The 23043-nt window shown below is 36.1% G+C and overlaps 1 protein-coding gene across 1 annotated transcript in view; it reads left to right on the forward strand.

Annotated features, from left to right (window-relative positions):
- The window catches only part of Vwa8 (von Willebrand factor A domain containing 8), a gene marked incomplete at its 5' end in the record, with an annotated part of 351798 nt that overhangs the window by 265254 nt on the left and 63501 nt on the right, over window positions 1–23043 (forward strand). Inside the window, one exon of the mRNA XM_048800562.1 lies at window positions 3557–3761. Within this exon, the coding sequence (XP_048656519.1) occupies window positions 3557–3761 (205 nt within the window). The remainder of the gene's footprint in view (window positions 1–3556; window positions 3762–23043) is intronic.

The following is a 23043-nucleotide window of genomic DNA, read 5'->3' on the forward strand; positions in this document are numbered from 1 at the left end:
GGAACATTGGTATCCTCACCTGTAGCCTTTTCTGAGCATATCCATGCCTTGTCTCTCTCTTGAGCTAATAAGCTTGCAACTGTTTGTTCTACGTAGCCTAGGTTGCTCATTTTTTCCTTTCTTGACTGACCCCCATCTCTGCCACCAAAGCCTGATTCCTCTTATCTTTCTACTCTACTTTGATCTAAATAAGATTGACTCCCCTCCTGTGCTTTCCCATATGCAACTGAGCTCTAACAGTGGGTAAAACCTTGCCTGAAATCTCAGAGGACCCTGGAGACCCACTAATATCAGAGGAAGGACAGGAACAGTGGAATCTCTCAATCACCCAAAACATCACCAGGCGTCCTTTCTTTCTCCTCTTCAAACCCACAGAAGAAAATAGCTCAGTATGACAATACAAAATAACTCAGCAATAACAATTGCATTTCTTAGGACCCTTTAATCAGATTCAAAACATATACAACATAAAATCACTATTCAAAGAAATAGATCTACTTGTTTCAACATATGTGATTTCTTGCAACATGTTAATGTGTTGGTTTAATGGAAAATGACTTTTAGACATTTGAAGAAATTCCTTATTCCACCTTAGTTGTATGCTTGTCTAGTCCATTTAACAAAAACAAATAATATACTTTTAAAAATCATTTAAAAGCACTGATTATTTTTTCCAATACTTCTCTTACTTTCTCCCTCAAGAGCTTTTTATTTTGGTGTTTTTTAATTTTCTGTTTGAGCTACATGTTCTACCTACAATGAGAATAACTTCTGGAAGAGCAGTTGTGTGTACAGCCATGTAGTAGCTGAGCCCCTTAATTAATTCATTTAGAGTGTTGCTGTCCAGTGGAAATATAATGCAAATCATAAATGTAATTTTATTTCTTATAGCCACAATAAAACATTAAAAAGAAACAGGTGAAATTAAATTTAATAATACCTTTATTTAAACCATATTATCATTTTGACATGTATTCAATATAAAAACTGTAATGAGATATTTTATATTTCATTTTTCTTCTAAGTCTGTGCAATCTAGCTGTACTTACAGCATATCTCAATTTAGACTTGCCACATTTCATGTGCCATGTAATTTAGAGTATGTTTCATTGTCAGTATTATCCTGGCTTTCTGTTGAGATTAACTATTGCTATTTGTTTTTGTTTGCATGTATATAATACAAGGGAATGACCTATCTAGATTTCTGGGTTTTTGCTAGTTTCTTAAATTTAGCATCCTCCAGATATCAGGAATTCTCCATTTGATGGCTAATTTCAAATCATAAAGTACAATAAAAATATAATGTAACTACAAGTCCAAATGAATGTGCCACTTTTGCGCTCATGCATTAATTCTACAAATTTTTTGTATTATCTCTTTGCCTTTGTAAAATGATACTGCCCAACTCTCATATATGACTATATATAAATCTAAGCTTCATTCCACTATAATTCTGTGTTTTCATTTAATTATGTAAAAGAAAACATGAATTTTTGTAAAAAATAAAAAAGAATTGAAGAAGTTCTGGACCTGATGTGCAAAATGTAGTAAGTTTAGATTTCTTCAGTACTTCCTTTTTCTTATTATTAAAGAAATTGTTCCTCTAAATTTAAGGTTTTATGGTAGAGAGACAAGGAGGGACAACAAATAGATACAATGCTCAATAGTATCATATAACATCAGTGTTCTTGGCAGAATGTCAAACATCATAATTTCACATGAATAGATTTCATTATTCCTGAATAGCTCTTTATTTCATCGTCTGTAACTACTATTTTTTTCCTAACCAAATACCTTTGAGAGAGCACCGTGAAACAAATCCTACAGCATATCAGTGGTTACTTTATTTAAGTCCTCTAGAGGTCCTATAAAATAATTTTGAAATACCTGTTCCCATTCTGCTGTTCCCTTCATCATGTAAACATTCCCTGAAACATCTGCATTCCAAGAGTAGCTGCTCTTGGTCTCTGTGTGTTCAGTATCAACTAAGGCATACTGAAAAAACACCAAAATCGTCTTGATTTATTCTTTAGCATAGAATTTACTTCATGTATAATGGTTTTGTGGTTTCCCAAATCTACATTGTTAGTTTATTGTGTTTCTTATCGGAGCAAACCATCCCTTTAAGCTATTTTATTTCATACAGAAAATATCATTTGTGTTTAAAAAGTAAACACTAGTAGTTGGAATTTATAATCTGTGTAACTTGTATATGAAAACTATTCTTAAAGGAAGTATACAGTTGACTTATACAGATAAAAGTTGCATTCCAAAAAAATTATATATATTAGAAATATGTAATAAAGGAAATAAATATGAGATATAATACAAGAAGTATATAAATTCCTTGTTACAGATAAATTTCACTTTCTAAGTCAGGAAATACAAATGAAATTGAAATCCTTAAATAAAACATTGGTTTCAGCATTGAAATGAGACCTTTGAATAGTGAGGCCACCAATGCAGGTGTAGGAGGGATGAGTTGGTGTGGAGTTCCTTTCTTCCTGAGAGTGAGTTGCTAGTGTCATCTTGTATCCACGACTATTAGAAAATGTTAATAACCAATAAATGGCTGTATTTTTGTTCTTTACCAATGTATCTGTTATTGGTTTTTTTTGTTTATTGTTTGTTACTGGGGATAGAACCCAGGGATGCTTAACCACTGAGCCACATCTCCAGCCCATTCTATTATTCTATTTTGAGATAGGGCCTTGTTAAGTTGCATAGGGCCTCACTAAGTTGAACTTGGAATCCTCCTGCCTTTGTCTCCCCAACTGGGATTACAGGCATGCACTACTGGCAGTATCTGATCTTTTAATGTACCTACAATTAGAGTTCTGGCTTAGTGCAGGATGCTATAACTATAATGGGTGGCTTAACTGATAAACATTTATTTCTCACAGTCTGGAAGCTGGGAAAGTCCAAGACAAGGTGCCATCTAGTTTGGCTCCTGATAAGGGTGCTCTTACAAGTGACTGCCTTCTTAACTGTATCTCAGCATGATGCATGTGTGGGGCAGAGTTGTGGAGAGAAAGCACAAGCCCTCTGGTCTCTTCTTAAAGGGACAATCCTATCTTGGCCATTCTACCCTCATGATCTTCTCTAAATTTAATTACTACCCAAAGACCTCCTGATACCATCACATTGAGGGTTAGGTCTTCAACATATAGATTTGGAGGACACAATTAGTCCATAAAAAATATTTATGACAAGTTTAGTGAACTGAAATCACTTTTAACTAGCTTCATTACTTAGACTGTCAATAAGCAATATATTATAATTAATTATTAACACTTTTCCTTCAAAATCCTTGTTAAATTAATTTTTGTTCTGCCTCAGGATTAAAAACTCAGTATGTTCAATGTCTCACTTTGGTCATAACACAGACCTTTGTAACCTTCTTATGCTGTGAAGTAGGGAAGAGTCAGGTATAAAATAATGAATAATGTGGTGAACATACTTTTTAAACAGGAAAGAACAATACACATATAAAGTATCACTCAACTCCTTTATTTTTAATGTTTCTCATCTTTGGTTTTTGTTTTTCCTTTTTCAGTTCAGAATCTCTCTCACCATATACTACATGGCTATCTACTATTTCGGACACAGATGCACTGCTGGCAGAGTGGGACAAAAGTGGCGTTGTTACTGTTGATATGGGAGGTCACATCAGGCTTTGGGAAACTGGACTTGAACATCTGCAGCGATCACTCATGGAATGGAGAAACATGATTGGGCAAGAAAGTGACAGACATATGCAGGTACTACTTAACTTACCTCCTTTTTTTTGTTGTTTTTTCTTCATTGTAGAAGGACACAATACCTTTATTTTATTTATTTATTTGTATGCGGTACTGAGGATCGAACCCAGTGCCTCACACTTGCTAGGCAAACTCTCTACCACTGAGCCACAACCGTAGCCCCTAACTTACCTCTTAAAGGTGAGCATTCAGGTATAAATTTCATTCTAGATGCCACAATCAGGAAAATTTTTGGCTCAACAACTCAAATATACTTGCTAAAATAACTAAAATAAATTTGAACTCATAACATTGAGGATCTGACAGCATATTCTTATAAGCCTAAATTTCTAGAAAGTTAGCAAAATATTCACCCAATAGTTTTTAACAACTTCCTTATTTCCAGATAATGCAAATTTAGCAGTGACCAGTAGAAATTACACTATGGAAAAGAAATATGGGAACAGGCCACCAGAGCAAAGGGAAACCCAGTGACTCTAGAAATGACTCAGTCAGCATCTGGTCTAGTTGTTGTCTGGAATGAATTATAACAATGAGGAAGGCAGTATACTCATACATACTAAAGCATATAATAAAATATTTTTTTTAATTTATTTAATCTTCAGAACAAAACTTCTTTGTTTATATTTCATTCTTATCTAACAAAAAGGAAGGTAGGAAGGGGCACGTTGGTGAATAGCTATAATCCTAGCTAGTCAGAAAGCTGAGGTAGGAGAATTACAAGTTGGAGGCCACCCTCAGTGAGACCTGTCTAAAAATTAAAAATGAAAATTAAGAGGACGATGTTGCTCAATGGTAAAGAACTCCTGAATTCAATCCCCAGTACAAAAAAAAAAGGAAGCTAGGTTTCTACCTAACAAGATAAGACATTTCAACCAAGTATTCCATGAATAATTGGTTAGTAATTACTATTTTATGTGATTACTTTGTGATTTTTCCTTAAAAGAGAAATAAATATATTTGTAAATGAATAATACATATTTTTCTTAGATTCTTTTTTAAAAAATATCCCTTTATTTTTAGTTGTAGTTGGATACAATACCTTTATTTCACTTATTTATTTTTATGTGGTGCTGAGGATCGAACCCAGGGTCTCGCACGTGCAAGGCAAGTGCTCTACCGCTGACCCACAACTTCAGCCCAAGATTCTTAAAAGTTTTATAGGAATATTTTGAAAATCTCAAACCAAACTTAGGCTAGCAACCTCAATCCTTTTGAAGGGACATAAATTTATTAATTTAATCAAGTTAAAACAAATGTATTACTTAAAATAAACATGTCATTAAAATGCAAAATGGATCTATTATAGCAGCAGATGAATGTTGATTACTATCCATAATATTTAGAAAACTAATTACTTATGGTTCTGTTTTTTTTTTTATTATTCCAAGCATTAGTTTCTTCTCTGTCATTGGCACCCAATAATAAATACTAGCGTTATAAAAATAATAAATACATATATTTTAAAAATCAAAGGTGATATTTTTCCTGTAGTCAAATCTTTGTGACCTAAATTAATGATTTTATTTTTTCTCAAAAGAACTTTTTTAAAAAAGACTTCTACTCGTGATTTTACAAAAATTTATCCATGTGTTTTAACCATGTAACTCTTCTCTTCCTGGGAACAAGTATGTTCACCACATTATTCATTATTTTAACCATGTAACTCTTCTCTTCCCTAAATCAAACATTACTTGGAAATATTATAACTTTATATCTCTAGCTCAAGATTCAAATATTACAGAAATAAGACAAATTTAGTAATAAAGTTATATAATTCAGAATGAAATGATAGTTTCACTTGGAAAACTAGAATAGATGTTTGCTAATATTCTCCTCCTACTTCTAAGATTGTTTAATCCATTTTGGCTGATATAAAAAATATATACACATATATAATACAGATATGTGTGTGTGTGTGTGCGTGTGTGTGTATACTCAAACTGAGAAACAAATTATGAGCATACATCTTTATTGTTTAAGTGAACAGGAAGAATTGTCTTGTCCAAATAATCTGCCATTGTATTAACTTTTTCTCAAATCTCTTGGTAATGAGGACAAAGGATACTTAATTTATCTTACTTAAGCCAGTTCATATTATAGATTATACAACATAAATAAAAATCAATCCAGATAATAATAATAATATTTGCCTTTTACAGTTCCCTTCCTGTTTGATATTTTAAGGAGCCTCATTTATGAATTCTTTATTCTATATAGGTATGCTCCTGATTTGGGAGCTTGAAAAATGCCTTTCATAGAAATAGTGAAAAAAGAGAATAGGTTCTTGGTATCTTACTTCCATTTGCTGGCTGCAAGCCACTTTAGTCACTGGCAGAGTAACCTGATCTCCATCTAGTGGCCAAATGGACTTACATCATCAGAAGGGAAAGAACTGCTTTGCATTCCAGCAGTCTGTGTCAGCACCAGGCCCCCTGCATGGGAGGTCTACTCACTTCTGTGTTGTATGATTCCTCTGGAGTAGGAGATGCTCCTTTGGATCAACAGGGAAGGCTGGACAAACAGCCTACTAAGCTATTTGTCAGAAATTAACCCTCAACTTTCCCTGATTGCTCTGTAGAGTAGCAAACAAACCGCCCATATTTAGACAAAGAGTACAGTTACATGCTTTACCTTTGCCCTTTCTGTCTTTGCTGTATTTCAGCCTTCCAGAGGTATTATCTTTGAACCCATTGTTGATTTGAATTTTTTTAATATTTATTTTTTAGTTGTAGTTGGACACAGCTATTTAATTAATTTATTTATTCTTATGTGGTGCTGAGGATTGAACCCAGGGCCTTGCCCGTGCTAGGCGAACACTCTACTGCTGAGCCACAACCCCAGCCCCTTGAATTTTTGTTTTTTAATGAATTCATTGTTATATTTTGAAAATGAGTACAGCTTGCAAGAGGATATTTATTGAGCTCTGCATATAAAATTTGTTCATTAAGTTGATGTGCTTTGACAGGAACATGTGTTTTTCCAATAGTAAACAACTATAAAAATAAATCAAAGTATTACTACAACTGTAGTTCCTAGAACCCATTATTTAAAATCCATATTTATTAAAATGAGACTCTATATTTTCAGAAACATGGGTTAATTATAAACCAAAATTTTTCTTGCTATATTTCATGGGGTTCTCTATAAAGTATATTTTTAATTTGTTACATGTATGTTCCTCTCAAGAATGCTAATAAAGCTACATCACATTTTTCCTTAGAAATAAAATCATATTCTTTCAAAGGCTTTTGATGACTTTTATTGTGGGACAAAAAGGAAAAAGATGATAACTTTCAAATGTCATTTTCTAATTATAGTGAGCAAATCAGAAAGTGATTTCTCCATATATTACTGGTAGGATCTCTATGAGGGCTTTCAGTAGTACTTCCTTCACCATCTGTTTTTGAAATGCACAGAATCTTCTGAAAACCAATGTGGGACTACAACTTAAATGTTCTTGTGTATAGCCACGACAGTGACTGGTACAGAGTTAGAACACAATTAATTCTTAGAGAAGCATGGAAAGAAATACATGGAAAAGATGACTAATTTATATTAAGCACCATTGATCCATTCCCTCTTTTAAAGAAAATATTCCGGGGCTATGGATAGTGCAGTTCAATGCAACTTAGGTAACAAAGCTTGGCCTTTCTTTAGCCACTAGTCTAGAAGTTTTGACTTTTGAAGATCTCAGTAGAATATTAAGACCTATTTTCAGTTTTAGAAATCATTAGATTATTTAATTGGCATTCAGTAAATTTAGTTTTTCAGTGCACAGACTGAGTGACCTCCACATCCTTTGTGGTGGTGCAAGAAACATGGTCCTCTCTTGGAAAGCATGCTTCATTCTTTGTTTTGGTCAGTAACTCGGAAAACAGTCTGTCTCAGCAGGTCAGTGTTACAGAATTGTTTTATATAGTGGTCACGTGTACTTGTATCTTTGGGAATCTTTCTTGACCAGAAAGGCATTGCCTTTCTGACCTTTTCCTGCCATATCTCCTAGTGATATGTATCTGTAGAGCCAACTTGGACCAAGATGATCTAGGTGTGTGCCTATGTGGTAACCCTTGGCAATGTCTCTATTATTTTTATCATTTACCCCTGTTAGAGAATATTCCCTGTTAGAGAAATCTCAGAGATGGAAGTTCGTTTTGAATCTTTAAGGTTTTCAAGAGTACCCACTAAGACTGTAAGTCCCCTGGGCAGTGTAGTACCCAGTGGTGTGCAGATAAGCCAGCTCCTCACAGGCCAGTAGGGAGTGTTAACAATGCTGATTTCCTGGGGATAAGCATTTCCTCCAAGGCTGATGACCAGCTACCAAAAGTTGAAAGTTTGCTTGTAAAATTCCTGAATATTGAGCAGTTATCTCTCACAAGCTGGTACCATTTGGCTCCCACATGCCACTGGCTTAATTAAGTCTTTATCAACCAACTGCCTGAGGAGAATGATGACAGTTACCTAAGAGCGAGGATTTTGAGAAACTAGGCAATGGAATGTGAATAGGAAGAGAGAGGTGAAAGAAAAGGGAAGGGAAGGGAGGACTGAGAACACAGACTAGATGGTGTCATGCTGTCTCTGGGAAATGTAGTTGCCTAGAGTTGTACCAGTTGCAGGTGTGCAGGGCCCTTCTTGAACTGGGAGCTTGGTTTGAGCCAAGAATTGGAGAGAAGTCTGTCCTCAAGTGAGATGATGCTCCTGGGTTCATGTGTAGGGGCCTCCTTTCTTATATCCATTGTATTTCAGAACAAAGAAAACCTGCCACTTGATATTGCATTCTTTCCAGAAGTAATGCTTCCATTGATAACAAGATTATCTGAAATTGTCAAATACAACTAAAATTAAATCAATAACTACCTCCTTAAGACAAGCAAATCAGCAAGTTTGTGATTTTAGGAAACTGTATTTTCATTAACCTTTTGGGCAATACAAGGAGACTGACATCCCCATAAACTTTGAAAATTGTGGGTTTTATATACTTTTAAACTAAGGTTAAAATTAGAAATATCAACTTTCTTTCACTCTCTAGGAAAGGCCTAACCTTGAGAAATTTCTTTTCAAATCATCAGCAGGAATATTTTAGCTCTCTTTTCTTATGATAAGCTTTAAGATCATTATTCTGAATGTTACCATATCCCCAGCGCATATTGTTGAGGAAGATGATACACTAGTATGGCAGTATGTATAAACGTAGATGTATAAACAATGTGATCCTGCAGTCTGTACACGAAATAAAAATAAGAATTCATACCCCATTTGAATTAAATGTATGATATATGATATGTCAAGTTCATTGTGATGTTTTGAGCAACCAAAAAGAAAAGAAAAAGAAAAAAAATGATAAATAAATGAAAAGGCAATCTTAGAAAATTTTATTAAGGCAATTTTACTTATATAAGGAAAGTAAATTAACTCAGGAATATACCTACTGTAAGTTGAGGTGTCAAATTCAATGAATAGGTTCATATTCAATGGCTCTATAATTTTTACAATGCTGAAATTACATCACAATGAATATAGAAATAAACTTTCTTATCATTATGTTTACAAACATAATTATGATTTTTATTCATAAGTAGTATAGCATATAGTTTAAGAGCATGAAATTCGGAGTGGTCATACCAGGTTTCAAATCTCTTTTGAACATTGTATGGGATCTTTGACAAATAAATTACTCTTTCAAAACCTCATTTTCTAATCATAATATAAAGATAATATAAGAAAAAATATATGATAAATGCCTAGGAAAGAGTGAGTACTCAGTAAACAATAAAAATTAGAAACAGGATTTAGGTAATATTGGACTACAGAATACTTTAATGCTTATATGGAAACAAAGCAAATTAAAATGAAACAGTGTTACCTAAATACCCAACATTAAATCATGACCCAATGAGTTACATAATTCATCATCTATCCTAGTGTTAAAATGAAAGCTTTGTTTATAATCCTGTTGGAGAAAGTTTTGTCAATCCCAAAAAAGGAACTGAAAAAATGGCCTTTGCCTAAACTTGTCAACTTGAAGGAAAGCAGGAAATCAATGATAGGACAATTGTCAGCATAGGATTATAGTGTTTAGCCTATTCTAAAGACAAATTAGAAGAAGACTAAAAAACACACAGCAAAACATACATCATTGAGCCTACGTCCAGAGAACAGTAAAGAGCAAGTCAAATTTGGTGCTGTGTTTCTTCGCTTTTCTTGTTTAGTTTTTTGCCTTCATTAGCTTTAGGACTTGAAAGCACTGGGTAGCCCTGGAAATTGATGTGTGGGTGGCACAAGAATTTGGAAGATTAGTCAAAAGTCTGTACAGAGGCCGCCTAGGCATCTTGGCTTTCTCCTCTACCTTGTGCTCCTTGACAGCAGCACTCCTCTACCATACAAAAGGCAGGAACTATAATGGAGACTCCTACAGCTTAGGATAGGGCAGGAGTGAGACCATACAAGGAAGAGATAAAGTTTACCCCTTTCCTTACTTGGATCCAAGAAAGCTGCCATCTGTGTGTGTGTGTGTGTGTGTGTGTGTGTACACATATACACTTCCTGGCAGGAAATTAGCAAAATTCTTTTTTGCCAGTGACGTGTCCAAGACAAGAATATGAATATATATATATATATATATATATATATATATATATTTAAGGGAGAACAAAAGTAAAATGTATTGCAATGGAATTGAAATTATGATAGAGAATTTAGGAATCATAGAAAGCAGCTTAGTTTGGTTAGATACACTAGGAGGACTGTATACAAAAGCTGGAGAAAGGGCAGGAGATTAATCATATCATATTATCAAGGTCATGAGATTTTTCCTGAAGGCAGTAGAAAATTAAGCAACCCTTTAATTACCTTTTATCACTGTTAGGGAATAATTTTCATTTATCTTTCTATCTGTGTCCACAGAGAGCATACAGCAAACTAAATAATTAGCGAGAGAAAATGCATTCATTAAATGGCAATACAGGTTGCTGGACATTCTAGGTAGAATTCCCATCAATTCTTTTGAAAAACATAGTTTAAATATGATGTAAACACACTCTTAGAGATTAAGTCAAGTCATCTGGCTAGTTCCAGATACAGGGCAAAAGCTTTAGAAAGATGGAGCAGAAAGTAACCATTTTTTAAATTTCCTCTTTTCTTTTTTGATTTAAATAGAATATCTTCTTATTTTATTTTATTTTCTGGTTGTATGAAAAGTATGTTCACACCAATTTGTGTCTTCATACGTGTACTTTGGATAATGATGACCATTGAGTTCTTTCCCTAAAACTTTACAAAAGACTTGCCTGTTCACCAGCCCTACCCTCATGCAAAAAGCCACTTTTTTACAAGTAATTTTAAAATATTAATGGGTAACTTCTTACACAATGGATGGAATCAAGACAAACAGAAAAAAAAAGAACTTTGAAATATAGGGGTGGTACAGATAGTAGAAAAACATTTCACAAAAGGACAATTGATATTCTCAGAGAGGTAAGAAAATATATTACAATCAAAAACTGAAAATGGATAATATTTTAATGTAGGAAATCTTCAAAGGACAAGGAAGATATCTAGAAAATTAAAAAGTGATAGAAGTTTAAGAAAAGTTGATATAAGGTATTGGACAACACTTCCAAAACACAAAGAAAGTTAAAATAGAAAAAAAAGAAGATGGGGAAGTTGTATCTAATATGAACTCTAGGAAGAGAACAAGAGGGCAGAAAAGCACACAAAAAGTAATTTAAGAAAATTTCATGGAACAACAGGTATTAGTGTAACAAGTGGGAAAGCATATCCACCTGAAATTTTAGAGCCTCATAGATAATGAAGCAATGATGAAATCTTCAAAGTTGGAGGCAGTGGAAAACAGGTCATATAAAATGTGGTAGAAAATTCCATACTATCATGTCTCAAATCCTAATGGGAGTAATATGGGAGTACTGGGGTTGTAGCTCAGTGGTAGATCACTTGCCTTGCATGCGTGAGGCACTGGGTTCGAATCTCAGCACCACATAAAGATAAATAAATAAAGATATTATGTCCATCTACAACTAAAAATATATGGGAAGAAAGAAAGAAAGAGAGAGAGAGAGAGAGAGAGAGAGAGAGAGAGAAATTCTAATGGCACTGGCCTTCTTGGCAGCACTAGAAGCCAAAGGGAAAATCCTTTCCAACATAGAGTTTATATCTAGCTGCACACTGTTAGTCGTGTGTGCAGGTAGGAAATATTGTAGAAACACTGTCCAATGTGCAAATCTAAAAAAAACTTGCATTCTTTCTCAGAGAGCAACTCACTGTACAACAAGAGGATGTAGCCAACAAAGAAGAAGACATGGGTACAAAGAGTGGCTTTAACCGTGAAAGAGGCAAATGTAATTAATTCCCATTAAGATAGTGACAGAGTGTCCTAGCTGTGCAGGGGGCCTGGAAACAACCTCTCCAACATGAAGAGGGAAGACACAGGATCTAGAAAGAGTAGATATCTTTTTTTTTCCTGGTATGGGGACTGAATCCAGGGATTCTCTATCCTGAGTTACATCGCCAGCCAGCCTATTCACTCATTCACTCATTCATTCATTTTGAGACAGAGTCTTGCTAAATTGCTTAGGGCCTTACTAGGTTTCTGACGCTGGCCTCAAACTTGTCATCCTCCCCCCTCAGCCTCCCAAGTCCCTGGGATTATAGGTGTGTGCCATGGTGCCCAGTTGGATGTCTTTTTTAACAATAGAAAGGAACTAGTAATGTAATAGACTGGTGACATGAGAAGAGCTCACAGGTTTGGTGAAGAACTGTGGAACAATTAGAGATAGATATATAAAATAGAGTTGTGAATTAATGAAGAGTCCTTAAATAGAACATTGATTAGTGGGGAAAATGAAAAAGTAAAGTATGTAGTAGTAATATATATAAAACAGTATATTAATTATATAGTAATGTGTATTATTTTAATGGAAATATATATAGTAGTATATAATTACACATTTCTTTCCACACTGAAGCATACTATCATACTTATGTAGTAACAAGTTAAATAATTAATCTTTATTGTTCATGATACTACTCTATTAGGAAGATGAGAGGAGGAAAAATGATATGTATTTGAGGTGAAAAGGGTAAAATAATCCTTACCTTTCATAGTAGGAAGTCAATAGATTATGTCTGAAAAGTAAAGATAACATAAACCAGGTGTGGTGGTGCATACCTATCCCTTCAGGAGGATAGGGCAGAAAGGTTGAAGTTCAGGGTCACCCAAGGCAACCCTGTCTCAAAATAAAATAACTAAAAGAGATGGGGATATAGCTCACTATTAGAATACCTCTAGGTTCAGTCCCCAGGACTATAAAATAATAACAATAATAATAATAGTAATAATAAATAAAATATTATTCCAAAATATGGGAGTAAATAGCACAAGTCATAGTAAGCAGAGCTTTAGCAGTTGCCTTTAGGGGCTAGGAACAGATGATGGGACACAAGGTTGCTCCTTGGAGGATAGGTCCCACAGGTATGTAGCTTCTCCTCAAGGATGGAGTTGAATCACAGAAGTTAAATCACTTTATTTTGTTTTTGTTTTTAAGTAATAATCTTTGTAGAAAAATTGTCTGCTGTGTCACATGTGTATGTGGTGCCAGGGATCAAACCTGGGGCATTGCACATACTGGGGAAGTGCTCTATCACTGAGCCACATTCCCAGCCCTGGTGGTCTGTTTTTAAGGGTATCTTTCTTAACTGCATCCACCTTCTTATATGTTTCTGCCCAGAGAGGTAGGAAAAGAACTCACCTTTCTGTGCCCTGTTGATATCAAGGTTGTGATAGGTAACATTGTTACTGATCAGCTTTCCAGAAATTGTTTCAAACCTTGCTCCTGCCCACTGATCTCTACCCTCAGTTTAAGGAATATGAATTTAAAAATAATACTAAAGTTTGGTCTTTTGTTCATACATATGCAAAATTAAAATTTTTAATTAAAGTTTCACACAAGTGATTAAAGAGACATATCTTAGTCCATTTGTGCTCCTTTGACAGAATACCATGGACTAGATAATTTGTCAAGAACAGAAACTTACTGCCTCACTGACCTGGAGTCTGGGAAGTCCAATATCAAGACTCCAGAGGGTGTAGCAATTCTGATTCCCAGGTAGTGCCCTTATTTATCCCTAGATCACCTAAGATTGAAGGGCAAAGAGACAAAAGAGAACTAAATTTACTTTACTATAGTAATAGTAGCCCCATACATGAGGGCAGAATCCTGAGGACCTAATCATCTCTCAAATATCTGACTTTTTAATATAGTTACAGTGGCAATTAAATTTTAATAGAGTTTTAGAGGGAATAGACATTCAAATGATAATAAGAAACAAGGCCTGACAGGCGTTAAAATGATTTTCTAGAACTGGTTTATTTGAGCCTCTGCAGAATTTTCTGGTGGGAAGATGGAGGTATGAGAATGGTCTTCCCAATATAATTATCGCTCACATTCCAGGCAGAGCACAGCACACATATTTCTTCTACAGCCTATGGCCCAATATCAGAGCCACCCCTGCCCTCTGCTCATATCTAAAAACAGCAGAAAACATTGGCTCTTAGAGAGAAAGATGCAATGCATTTAAAATGGAAAGGTGAAGCCCTTGAGCTGTTGGGCACAACAGAAGCCTGGCTGGGGCACAAAGCCAGGAAACTAGACTGGCTGGTCTGTCCCAGAGGAAGCTGGCATCTCATTCACTTAGAGTTGCTTTTCTTTCTCAAACTGCTTTGTTTCCGTGGTTTCATTTTCATTTTATTTCAGCCATGTTTGTGTACCCATGAAATAACTGTGACATTAAAAAAATGAATTATCATTGATACTCTGCAAATAAATAAACTTTTAACTACAATCTCAATGAAAATTCTATACTAGGGAATAGCCTTCCAGCAGTCCCAAGCCGTAATTAATGCCTACACATCCAATATGCTCACATGGACTAGGAGTGCCGCTCAGGAGTAGAGCACTTGCCTAGCACACACAAGGCCCTGGATTTAATCCAGCACAAAAAAATTAAAAAATAAAGAAGAACAATATTTACATTTGTTTGTCATCACAAGTAATTTTTTTGGTGGATAAGTTTTCCTGTCATGTCATCATATTTTTAATCTATGGCTTTATCTTTAGAATCTCAGTTCTTTTTTAATTGATTTTTTAAAAAAATAAAAAATAAATGACAGTGGAATGCATTACAATTCTTATTACATGTATACAGTACAAATTTTCATATCTCTGGTTGTATATAAAGTATGTTGACACCAATTTGTGTCTTCATACTTGTAATTTGGATGATGATGTCTATCACATTCCACCATCCTTGCTCACCTCCTGTCCCCTGCCTTTCCCTCTCACCCCTCTGTCCTATCTAGAATCTCAGTTCTTTAAAATTCTGTTGGTTCCCTCTGTCCCAGTATTTCTAGTTTATTTATAACTATATAACAACAGTGTTTATAATCTAGGCCTGGCTCCAGTAAGGTTAATGAACCATAATTTCCTAGGGAGATGATGGTGATCCAAGCTGTGTCATTGGCAAGTTGACATCTATTGAATTCAAGAGGTTCTGGACAAACAATAGATATTTGAGTCCTTTGAAAATCATTAGCCAGCTTGTTCTTGTGCAGCACTTACTGTGGACCTGCCAAGGTAGGCCCTACAGGGAAATACCAGAATACCCATCATGGTTTTTATTCTTGGGGAGATTAGACTATATACTTGGAGAGACAAAACTGAAAATTGTGAACTAGCAGCAAGTGCCAAACAATGGGTAGTTCAATGTTTTAATGAGGTGATTTGGGTCCCTGTGCTGTAGTGTTTCACAGGAGAGGTGTCTGTGCTGATGAATTTTATAAGCAAAGGAGTTGAAGCTTAGGCTGTGCTTTTTAAATGGATGTACTTAGATAGTTAAAAGATGAGGGAGAGGCATTCCAGCATTGCCTTCCAAAAAACACGACTGCAAACATACCTAAAAGAATGAGCACGATGTGTTTCCTTAATAAAAGAAAGATTTGTGCCACAGCTTGGGTCACCACAAATACAGTGATGACCTGGGAGCAGTTGCCACAGGAGTAGTGAGTAAATCCAGCTAAGTACAAAGTCCCAAGGGCAAATCCAGGCTCAACACCGACCATCCCAAGGAGGTAGCTGAGCTCATGCTAGAGCAGAGATGGGGGTGAGTTCTGGGTCTAAGCATAGAAACCTGTGAGCTAGCAAATTGGAGAAAACAGAGAATTCGTTTCAGTACAGAATTGCTGACACAGGGCATTTCTAAAAGTGAAGGATCCAGGTGTGGTGGCACCCACCTGTAATCCTAACAGCTCAGAAGGCTGAGGTAGGAAGTCTTTGAGTTCAAAGCCAACCTCAGCAACTTAGCAAGGCACTTAGCAATTCAGTGAGACCCTGTGTCTAAATAAAATATTTTTAAAAAGGGCTGGGGTTTTGGCTCAGTGGTTAAGCACCCCTCACTACCAAGAAAAAAAAAAAAGCAAAGGACACTCGCCTTCTAGGCAACCCAGGTCTGTCCTCAGTGCATCCTTTAGCCTGTTTTAAGAGGAACCTGACCAAAGCAAAGGTCTCTTTGGGCAGTGGTTCAATAAGGAGCTACAGGCAGAGGAGAAAGCAGACTGTGTGAAAGCCCAGTGAGGTCTTCACGTTCCCTAAGACTGGCAGTTGCTGAAGCTCATTGCATAGGAAAGGTTTGATGCTGAGGCTGTATTAGGAGGGTGGACTTAAGAGAGGTGGATAGTGGGGTAAAGACCCCCCAGTGAAGTGGGGCAACTGTGAGTCCAAGATAGTGACTGGGTGTGAGCTGATAGAGATTGGCTGAGTGTGGGCCACGGAGGCAGATGCTATGGATGTTTCTAGATTGAGTGTTTGGCAAAAGGCAGAATATTGAAGGAATCAGGAAAGTTGGAGAGGAGACACTGAGTTTGAGATAATGGTAGATAGTCAGCCAGTAATTGAAATAAGGAACTAGAATTGTAAGCAAGCAAGAGAGTTATGAAGATCCTTACCAGAGAGAAAATGGTCAGATGCCAAGGAGAAGAGGCAAAATGCTCAGGACCAGACAAAACATATTGTTTTTAGAAATACATAGAGCCTGATGTTTCTTCAAGTATGTTCTCAGACACATTCTTCATAAGCATCTATGTTTAAGCTATTGGGAAACACTGTTAAACTTGGTAGCCTCTAAGAGATGTACTTATGACTAGTAAATATCTGATTTTGAGAATTTGCACTGTAAAGAAACCTCTTTAACCTAATAGGCCCCAAATTTATTTTGATTTAAAAAATACTTCTGCAAGTTGCCAGTTCCTAGTCCTGTTTTCTTTGCTCCAGTTCACCATGGACTCTGTTTAGTAGTAGATCTCTTAGGACAAGACCTTTGTGCTGATTGTCATCCTGACTCATGATGCAGCCAGGTTGTGTGTCATTTATGACTTCAGAGAATAAATATGGAATGTATGTGAGAGGTAGGCTACTAGTTAAAAGAATAACTTTCTCCAGTACCTAATTACCTTTTAACTCCAGATTTATTATGAAACGAATAGGTATGTAAAATGATGTTTGTCAGGAACATTGAAAATGACAAAAATTTCATCTCACAATAATTTAAGTTACAAAAGGGAGTACATTGGCTCACAGAACCAAGAAGTTCTAGGACCTACGGCACAGACCAAACCAAGGGCTGAACACATGTCATGATACTTATTCTTTCTCCTCTCTGCCCTGCTTTTTTCTGGGGTGGCTTCCTGCTCACAACGCAGTTCTTCATCAAGTACATAGTTCTCACAATTGGTAATCCCAACAGAAGGGGCTTGTCGCTCCCTATAATTTCAGCAGAGTGCTCTGGTAGGTTGGTCAGGTCACATGCCTACCTCTAAGCCAGTCACTGTGGCTAAGAAATAGAATATTGCAATAGGTCAGTCGTAGGCCATGTCTTTACTCCTAGTGTGAGATAAAAGAGATCTCCATTAGTCCCACTCACCGGAAACATAGGAAATAGAGAGGGAAGACAGAAATTCCCCCAACCAATACTGAATAAGTAAAAATTGACAATGTGATTTTGGTGGTGGTGGGGATTGTGGTGTTTTTGATAGTTAGCTCCAGCCACTTCCAGGTGATAGCTGAAGATCTTTCTTTCAGATTAGGAATTTTTGCCATCCAGGACTGTTATCAGGTTTATTTTGTTTTGCAATCAGCACAATATTCATAAAAAATAATCCTTACCAAATGCAGTTGGGTAATTAGGCCAATGGTAGTTTAGCATCCAATAATTTTATCTTTCTTTTAATTTCTGGAATGGAATTAAGAAATACATCTTTCATTTTCCAACTTTATGTAGGGAAGAACTAAACATGCTTGCGCAGTCTTCTTATGAGACTTTCCAGGATTCTGAAGAAATATGAAGCCAGTTCTTTCCTGACATCCCTGTGGTATCATTGGGATTCAGTGGGTTTTCCCCTAAAAAAAGAGCTTACTAATACTGCATAATTTTCATTAGTTTAGATATTTGTTTAAAGAAGTACATTTAGGACTGTTAAAGTGCCTACAATTTCACATTGCTGACATTGGTTGAATAACCTTTCCATAAAGAACAACATGTATAAAGCCCTAGTAGGAAAATTCGAGACTTAAATAAGTTTTGTGTTAGGCAAAGAGGAAAGTGCTGCATTGAATTGTAAGTCAACATTACATCAACTTCATGTTGACATCTAAGACCACCGATAAAAAGAAAACCTGACATAACATCAGAAATAAACATGTGTTCTAGCCTTGTTTGGGTTACCTGAGCCCATAGAATCCTTAACAATGTTTAAGGACTGTTTCACAGCAATCAGTAGTAGCTGATTTTTACTATAATTCTGGCTCTCTTAATCCTAAAATATAATATATTCCCTTTTTGTAGCCCATAATTATTTATAAGTTTAAAAAACAGTTGTATATCTCTGTTACACCTATGGCTTGATGGTTTGAATAAGACTCAGATTGCTCTCCAGGTGAAACAGGAACCTGTGTCATGATTCTGAACATAGCTCTGATCTCACTCAGGCCCAACTCAAGAAAGGATGGATGGAGAGAATATGAAAATATATGTGTATAAACATATTAATGACCTTGACATTTTTGGAGATTTTAGGTCAGTTATTTTGTAAAATACCCTTTGATTTGGTCTCATCTGGTGTTTCCTCCCTTTGGATTCAGTTTATGTACTATGTTCTTCTTAGTGTGCCATATTAGGTGACACATTATGGCAAATTGTCCCATTACAGGCAGTGTTAACTTTGCACATTTGGTTAAGCTATTTTATATGCTGTATTTCTCCATTGTGAAGTTACTGTTATTTCCCTTTATAATTTATACATGTATTATAAGACTATATAAATATCTTGTTTCGTTGATCTTTTATCCATTATCATTCATTGATGATTCTTGCTTGAATCAATTATTCCTGCTATGGTTGCCCCTGATGATTTCTCTGTTTCCAACATTGTCCTTCTATATTCATTAGTTGGCATTCTAAGGTAAGGAGCTGCCCTCCCTTCTCCATTGGTTTTTTTATTAATATCACTCATGGGTTTCTGTCTCATTTAATAGGCTCTAATATATTTTTCAGCTTATTTTAAAAATGTATTTTAGCTGTGGATGGACACAATATGTTTATTTCTATTTATTTATTTAATTAGTTGTAGTTGGACATAATACCTTTATTTTATTTATTTTTTATGTGGTGCTGAGGATCGAACCCAGGGCTTTGCACATACTAGGCAAGCACTCTGCCGCTGAGCCACAACCCCAGCCCTGAGCTTATTTTTTTAATACTTAAATTATTTCAGATTTTGCCAGTGGGAATCCCTTCAGGCCAATTCCCTTGTCCTTTTTACAGGCCTCTATCATTTCTAAATACTTTCTTACTTTGTGACACAAAAAGAAAATCCAATTACTTTTATACCTAATATTCTGTAGTGCTATCTATACCATTTTTGGGGGGCAGTTTAGCATTGACTATTACTTAGGCCAACCTGGTAATACAAAAGAAGCATTCCAACTCACTAAGTTAGTTCACCCACTTGAATGGATGTGCACAGCCCCTAACCATGCGTGTGCCCTGCTCATCAGCTTCTCTCTACTGTGTCTTCACACCTGCACTCCCACCAGAGGGGTTATGAGCCTACCAAGGGGTAGGGGACATCTTGGAAGCCATCCCTTGGGAATCTTATCCCTACACATTCTAGAGGCACAAAGAGTCCCAGAATGCTCTGTTGTTCAAACTCGTGTATTTTGGAGGAAAACCTAAAGAGACCTAAGATTATATAGCCACTACTTAAGTTAAGCATTTTTCTGCATTGTAACACATAGATGTATTGTGAAAGAAGCCTAAGAAAAGTATCCATTATAATCTAGTAGATTTGGTCAGAGAGAGACAAACATTTTCCTATAGGCTTTGGCCATGTATCAAATAATATAATGACTTTTGTCATGTTATTTGGCACTTATATAGTTAAATTTAAGCAATAAATTGCTTCACACTTTTCTTGTTCATTTGACTGGAGTTATTGTTTCTGCTAACCAGAGGAGGGTGTCACTGAGCTTAGAACAGGAATAGTCCAGACAAACCAGTCTGAGAACTTCAACAACTACTGACAAATTCTTGTCATTTCACTGTATTTATAAGTTATAATTAAAGAATACAGGCAGTAGGCCGGCCAGGAGTTGTGGGTCAATGTTCTTTCTCATGATCAAATGAAAGGCTTTTATGAACAGAATTCAGAACTTTCATTGAAGTAGCAGAGCACAAAGAAATCTTCCCAGAATTAAGAGAGCCAAATTCCTGTCCTGATGCCACCACTCACATGTGACTTTGAGCTGTCTCTTCGGCTCTCTGGGTCTTCATTTCTTTTTCTATAACACAAAGTAGATGATAAACTGATCTTCAGGCCCTTCCATGGAAAGCAACAATAAAGACAAGGTCAGAACATTAAAAGTACACCAGGAAGAATTTGTCCATCCCAGCAGTTTGTTTCTTTTATCCACTGCTCAGTAGCCACTAGCTGCTTCTCATATGATCATTACAGCCACTACTTTAGGTATATGTATTACTGTTCCCATTCTGAGGTTAGAGTTAAATCATGTACCCAAGGCTGAGAGGTCTTTCTAGGTCTCTAACTCAGAGGCCCATGTTTGTGTTCCTTTTTATCAGATGGCTTCCCTGGCACCAAAAGACTAGTTTTAATGGAGGTTGCGCCCGAGGAGAGAGGTAATATTAACTTTGAACATTTGGTTAAACAAATGGAGGTTATGCTCTTAGACAAGAATACAGATAGTTTTCTACCCAGTAGAGCTCAGACCAAATGCTTACCAGTGTGTGTATAGGAAATGTAGATGAGGGACCCATGCCAGGAGGAACTTAGGTGAACAAGAGGTTGGGCCCCACCTAGAAGCAGATTCCACTGGCCCAATTTAGCCTTTGCCTCTAATTTTCAAGAGAAGGCTGAAATCTCATTAATATGAAACTTTGACAGCAATGTTGGAATTTTTCAAGCTAGGGGAAAGGCAAAATACTGTAAAACCTATAAATCTCTCTTTTCTCTGACCTGGGTGGGAGCAGGGTCAAGAAATGAAGCACCATTCTCTTCTAAACTTTTTCAAGATTGCTCTGTTGCTGAATTTGCTTCCTTGTGCTCTAAACTCTCATAGGTTCTCCTAAAGATGCCAAATAACTGGAAAATTGTGCAACCTGTTTTTGTAGGGCCGACAAAGTATAATTTTTTTTTCTTTTCAAGTTTCCAACAGTTGAAAAAAAATTAAAAGAACTGTAAAAATGATATGAAATTCAGATTTCAGTGTCAATGTGTCAAGATTTATTGAGACACAGCCACACTCACACAGTATTTTCTATGGTTGCTTCTGCACTACGAGGGTGGTGCTGAGTTAATTTCCACAAAGACCCATATGGCCCATGAAGTCTAAATAAAATATTTACTATTTATTCCTGTACATAAAAAGTTTGCTGATTTAGCAAACTAGCTGTGTTAGAATACAGAAGCCATAAAAATGGGCAGTCCACCTCTGCTTTCTACCTAATCTAAGTTTTAAAATACAATCTGCTTAAGTCAGAGGGAAGGAAAGGGGGAAATAAAGAGAGAGAAATAAACATAAATATATCAAATTATTTTACAGGTAGGAAGGGATGAAAATTATGTTTCTCTCCCCAGATTATATCAAATATACTTATTTATATGCTGTTCAAGTCACAACAATCAACAACAGAACTATATTAACTTTAGAGAAAAATCAAATCAGTCCCAGAGTGGGTTTATTTTTCTGCACTTTATAAGTAACAAAGCAAAACTCTATGGTTCTAAGAAGAATGAGAAGAATGAAAATGGAGCACTGTCCATGCAGTCCTTAAACATGCACTCTTGGGCCTGGCACACCTTCACTCACGTTGTCCTCTATGGGACAGCCCACACCCCGTCTATGTCTCCTCCTACACCGCTAAGGACTGGTGTCAAGTCCTCTGAGGCTCCAGCCTGTCCCAGCAGAGCACCTCCCTCCCTGCTTGGCACCCCTTGCCCTGATCACATTGTGGTCTCGAACTCTGACGCATGCCAGAAGGGGCAGGCTTCCCAAGAGCAGAATTTATATCCCACTGTGTCTAGCATGGCCAGTACTATCTGGAAGTCTGATACCGTATTGGTGCTCAAATTCTTGGTGCATCAGTGAATCAATAAATTAATGTATAATTTATTTGGTTACTTAAAGCTTTTCAGAGGTCCCATGTAGAAATGGTAAAAGCTGGAATACTCTTTGGTGTTTTCTAGAAGGCTAAATCTTTTGTTCCTGTAAATGAGTTCATTATTCTCTGGCTATTGTCTCAATCGGATCAATCTGCCCTATACCCTTTACTTTTCTACATTGGTTAGTTTGTGACTATGGAATGAACAGGTGTGAACCAGTGTTCAGAACTGAGTTTGATTCACAGTTCTGTCTTGTGGCCTTAGTGAGTGGTTTAACCCCTGAGAAGCTCCATTTCCCCACTTTAAATGAAACTAATCATAGTACAACCTCATGTGATAGTTATGAAGCCAAATGAGATAATACATGTTTAATAGCTTCATGAACAATAAAGTAGTACATCAATATGTTATATTATTTATGGAAATAAATATGTACAATAAATGGAAGAAAGATTATAGAGTATAGGGAACTAATTTTAAAATTCACAAAAGAACTATTGAACTAAATTTTAAAAATTAAGGAACTTATTAAGAATGTGT

This window comes from Marmota marmota, unplaced genomic scaffold (assembly GCF_001458135.2).
Source record: "Marmota marmota marmota unplaced genomic scaffold, marMar, whole genome shotgun sequence".
Taxonomy (NCBI): domain Eukaryota; kingdom Metazoa; phylum Chordata; class Mammalia; order Rodentia; family Sciuridae; genus Marmota; species Marmota marmota.